At 33.3% G+C, this 5,494-nt stretch overlaps 1 protein-coding gene across 1 annotated transcript; it reads right to left on the reverse strand.

Annotated features, from left to right (window-relative positions):
• Window positions 1-433: 433 nt before the first annotated feature.
• LOC145106385 (uncharacterized) lies at window positions 434-3,891 on the reverse strand. The gene is made up of 4 exons (XM_079043381.1): window positions 2,839-3,891; window positions 1,244-2,625; window positions 1,086-1,185; window positions 434-1,006 (listed from the first exon to the last, which is right to left on the reverse strand). Exons 1-4 carry the CDS (start codon window positions 3,889-3,891, stop codon window positions 434-436), a joined length of 3,108 nt encoding a protein of 1,035 aa, XP_078899507.1.
• Window positions 3,892-5,494: the final 1,603 nt, after the last annotated feature.

A 5,494-nucleotide genomic window follows, 5' to 3' on the forward strand; every position in this document is an offset into this window, starting at 1 on the left:
CAAATTATTTTAACAGAATATTATGATAAATAAATGAAATGAATACAACATAACTTGTGTAACATTGCATAACGAAAGTACATTGCTATTACATGCAGTTTATGTTATAACATGTGTACCAATATAACAGTAAAAAACCGAAAAAAAAATATGTTTGAGTTATAACAATATTACACCAGAATAGTTTGATGGTATAATATGGTAAAAAAATATTAACTAAAGTACATCATCATTTTTTGTCATTTTCTTATTCTCCACATAACGCTATGCTCAAGGTTTGGCCTTTCCCTTCTACAAACAAAAAATAAAGATCATTAAGTGTTAAAAGAAGGAGAAATATTATAGCTACAAAATGTAATTAATGACATTAAGAAACACGTACCGTACGTATAAGAATACCGTGACAATCAGTACAAATATAATCATTTTCCTTCTACAAGTCAAGTATGTCTACAAGTGGCAATATGTTATCATTATGAGGAACAATAGTACTAAATTCTTCATCTACATCTTCATATGTATCTCTGTAATTTTTGGGAGGTGTCTTGAACACAATAGACATTTTTTGATTGAGTGGGTATGTCACGTAAAAAACTTGTTGTGCTTGTGAGGCCAATATGAAGGGATCACCTTTATGGCCTAATCTTTTTAGTTCAACTAGTGTGTACCCCAATTTATCCCTTTTTACCCCATTTCTAATGTCAACCCAGTCACACATTAAAATTGGAATTCTTTTAAAATGATAATCTAGTACCCATATCTCTTGTAAAACACCATAATAAGTGTTTTTGGCATATGTTACAACTTCTTTACTGATGTGTGTGTCAGTTGCAACAACACTAACCCCACTGTTTTGGTAAACTTTACATTCACGAGCTTTTGTACGAAAAGTATATCCATTAATATCATATACATCGTATTTAATAATGTTCTTATTGGGTCCATGTGAAATCCATCTCATTGTCTTTGTTATACTTTCTCTACAGGCCCCTAACTCTCTCTCTACCTGAATTGTAATTAGATTATGAATTTAAGAAATCAAGAAAAAAATAACAAATAACACAACATATTTGACAAGAATATACCTCCTTTCGTAACCAATGACCAAATGTTTTACTATGCTCTTGTTCTATATGTGCCTTTCGTTTAGTAGGGTGTAGATGTTTCAAAAATTCCATGTGTCGTCTGTCAATACGTTAATGTTAATATTATTATAAAAAAACATACATGTAAAAAACCTTACTTGATATATGGGAGTACTTCAGATGTATTTTGCAATACAAAGAAATGTGCTTTGCTGAATAGTTCTGCAGAAACTTCTACCGATTTAGCAGCTGATGGAGGAGTACCGTCCGTAATAGAGCTACTATCTACACCTTTATGAATTCCACTATTGTTATGATTGTCAGGTGGAATACCAACAGTATCCATACTTTTAAGGAATTGACTAAAAAACTCAATTGTCTCTTCTGCAACATTCTCTTCTGCAATGCATCCTTCTGGTCTATTTTTGTTTCGCACGTGCCCCTTAATAACCTTCATGAACCTTTCGAATGGGTACATCCATCTAAAGAATATTGGACCGCATAATTTTACTTCCCTAATGAGATGAACGGTTAAATGAATCATCACATCAAAAAATGATGGTGGAAAGTGTTTCTCAAGAAGACATAAGGTTACACATAACTCCTCTTGCAACTTATCGAGCTCATCCACTATGATTTCTTTGCTACATATTGATTTGAAAAAGAAACAAAACCTTGTAATAGCAACTCTGGTGGGTGGATGCATAATAGATCGAATTGCTATGGGCAAAAATTGTTGCATGAGCATGTGATAGTCACGTGATTTTAGTCCGATCAACTTCCTATCCTTTACACTCACCAAACTAGAAAAATTAGAACAATACCCTTGAGGAACCCTTAAGTTGTATAAAGTCTCACAGAATTTGTCTTTTTCCTCTTTTGTCAATGTACAACCTGCTGCGGGAAGTGTTGTGTTGTTCCCTTCTATCTGAGGATGTAGCTCAGGTATTAAACCATAATGAACCAAATCCAATCGAGCTTTATAACCATCTTTCGTCTTCCCGGGAACGTTCAAAACAGTTCCTGTTAAACTCTCACCCACATTCTTTTCCACATGCATAAAATTTATACAATGCGGAACCAAATTGTTGGGCCAATATCTTAGTTGTCTATACCATATATTGAATTTCTTCCAGTATGTATTATTTTGCTGGCCCACATCTGAAGTACCCACTTGGTGTGATTTTCTCTTTTTTTTATTCATCTTCCCACCTCTTCCACTTGTTGATTGTTGGATTTCTGCCTCCTTGCCCTTATTAACCTTTCCCCATTTATTAATTATAAATTTTACCCTGTTATATATCTCCTCCCCATTCATAGGTTCTGGAGAGGGTGAGAACTCTTGTTGTCCATTGAATGCCTTCTTTTGTCTTCTGAACGGGTGATCATACGGTAGAAATCTTCTATGACCAGCATAACTTTGCTTATTCGATTCAGGGAGTCTAATGCAGTGTGTCTCTTCACCATACACAACACAACCTTGAAAACCGTTGTATGGGCAACCACTTAATGTACCTAAAGCAGGATAATCATTAATAGTCTACAACACAACTGTACGTAGTTTAAAATGCTCTTGTACATATGCATCGTATGTTTCAACTCCAAAATCAAATAATAATTGCAGATCATCAATAAAAGGTGCTAGGAACACATCAATATCGTTTCCTGGTGTTCCCGAAATCAATAACGAAAACATGATGAACTTTCTCTTCATACACAACCATGGTGGAAGGTTGTAAATGACAGTTTAAACAGGCCAAACACTATGACTCCTATTTCCTCTGTTCACATCAACCCCGTCCGCCGAAATGCCTAGTCGCAAATTTCTTGGTTCGCTAGCAAAATTAGGATATTTGTCATCAATGGCAGCCCATGCTGGTGAATCAGCTGGGTGACTTAAAACGCCAACATCCACATTTCTTTCTGTTGCGTGCCATGTTAAATCTTTTGCAGTTGTCTTAGACTGAAAAAGACGCTTGAAGCGCGGAATAATTGGAAAGTACCACAAACATTTTGCAGGAATATTGTTGTAAATTTTATTTTTTTGTTCATCAACCTTCCATCTTGATTTACCACAAGTAGGACATGCTGCCAAGTCTGTGTATTCGTTTCTGTAAAGTATACAATTGTTGACACATGCATGTATCTTAGTATACCCTGAACCCATTGCCTTAAATGCTTTTTTCACCTCATATGTAATACTGTACATTTCGTTTCCTTCTGGTAAGATGTTTTTTATCAAAACTAATAATTCTGTAAAGCACTTATCTGATACTCCATACTTACTCTTCAAGTTGAGTAGTTGAATGATTACATATAACTTTGTGAAATTATGACACCCTGTGTATAGGGGCTTCTCGGCATCCTCTATCAGTTCTCTAAACTTATCAGGGTTCTCAATAAAATTTTCTTCTACAGCTTCAACCATCTCTACTGTTTCTGCAGCATCTGTTGGCATTTCTGTGTTCATGTTCGTGGAATCTACATCGTTTGACGTATCCATGTCAAAATTATGTTCATATACATAACTTCTTGGTGGTTCTTCTGTTTCTCCATGCTTATTCCAATTCGTGTATGTTGGATCAATTCCATTCCTGAATAGATGATCATCTACCACATCCACCGAATGAGATATGTGGTTTACACATTTAACACATGGACAGGGAATTCTTATCTTTTTTTTGGTATCTGCAGGATCCATATGTTTAGATATCTTGTAATTGTGCACTGCATATTTGATAAATTCTGCAACACCTTTTACATAGGTTTCTGATGTTCTGTATGCTCCCATCCAAGACTTATCCATATTCAGCTTACAACAGCGTCAACAAGCAATATATGTTTCCTGTTTATTGACCCATTTTAACAAACAGTTGGTGTGCATAAACAAAATAGATCACATTACTAATAAATCCAATATCTTGAAAGAAAAAAACTTGTTAACTCAAAATAAAATATAATTACACACATCATGACCCAACGAGATAACAAATATTCATATTATGAGGGTAATTGTTTTGTAATTTCCTGTATTAATTAAATGTAGTATTTGTACCTGTATGAATTTGATATTGACGCATCAATTTCTGGTTGAAGAATAAACGTAGTTGTAGTGCCTTTGTAGTTATCAGAGATTGAATCGATAGGAATTCATATTGTCTAATTTGGGATATTTACGCAATGCGTCTGGACGATCAGGGGCATGTGGAGAAGTGATAAAAAAGTGGATGATCAGGGACATATCAAGACATTAAAAAAAAAGAAAAAAAAAGTGTTGGTAATTGGGTTCGAACCCATGACATTCCAAAATATACCAATAACTACATTGACACTTACCAAGTGGGGTATCTGGTTGTTTGCAAATAATTGCTTTACGAAAAAAAACAAAAACATTAACCAAAAGAGAAAGGAATCCAATAAAACTGATCTAATAAAAACACAGTTAGCAGGAAATTATATAATTTTGTTTGTTTTATCATAATAACAATTAATGGACGGATATACCCTTGCTATAACAATCTTAATTAACATATAAAACATATAATATATAAATGACTGTTATACCCCTGTGTTAGCATAAATACAGGTTACAACTAAGTTTCAAAGTACATTGCCATCTTAATAAAAAATTAACTAAAACAGGGACAAATATGCAAGACATGGACATAATTAACATATAAAATATAGAATGATAACTAATTACCATTTTGCCCATAAGACAATTATATTAAAAACAACATCAAATCTGGACATATAATATATAAAGGACTGTTATACCCCTGTGTTAGCATAAATATAGGTTACAACTAAGTTTTAAAGTACATTGCTATCTTAATAAAAAATTAACTAAAACAGGGACAAATATGACTCAGTTACAAGTTATGCAAAACATGGATATAATTAACATATAAAATCAGAATAACAACTAATTTCGATTTCGCCCCTAAGACATTTATATTGCAAACACCATCAAATTTGGGCATATAACATGTAATAGACTGTTATACCCCTGTGTTAGCAAACAACATTGCCTTTTTCACAACATAATATATCAAAACATGGACATAATATATAACATCAAATGTAGACTTACTATATAATCAAAACAATATCACCTATAGACATAATATATAACAATTCATTAAATAAAAGAGTTTCATATTAAGTACAAAAGTAGAGTATCATATTCACTCTATATTAATCATAAAAAAGATTACAACATAGTTCACCTAGGCTATGTTTTTCCATGCTATGACATTTTCTTTCGCCATGTCCATAGCATCCTCCATTTTTTCTCTTGGAATTCTCATGTTTAGAATATGTTGGATGTATGCTATTCCATCATCAACCGAAGCCATTGGATGTTCTGTTACAAACATGTGAATAAGCTTCTCAACACGTTTGGATGG

Source organism: Lactuca virosa, chromosome 4, assembly GCF_052849685.1.
Source record: "Lactuca virosa cultivar CGN04683 chromosome 4, Lactuca_virosa_CGN04683_v6, whole genome shotgun sequence".
Taxonomy (NCBI): domain Eukaryota; kingdom Viridiplantae; phylum Streptophyta; class Magnoliopsida; order Asterales; family Asteraceae; genus Lactuca; species Lactuca virosa.

Coding starts and splice junctions, on each gene's coding strand:
- LOC145106385 (XM_079043381.1), bottom strand. CDS start 3,891: ATGGATAAGTCTTGGATGGGAGCATACAGAACATCAGAAACCTATGTA. Junction 1,186..1,243: donor GAAGTACTCCCATATATCAA/GTAAGGTTTTTT, acceptor ACGTATTGACAG/ACGACACATGGAATTTTTGA. Junction 1,007..1,085: donor GTCATTGGTTACGAAAGGAG/GTATATTCTTGT, acceptor ATTACAATTCAG/GTAGAGAGAGAGTTAGGGGC.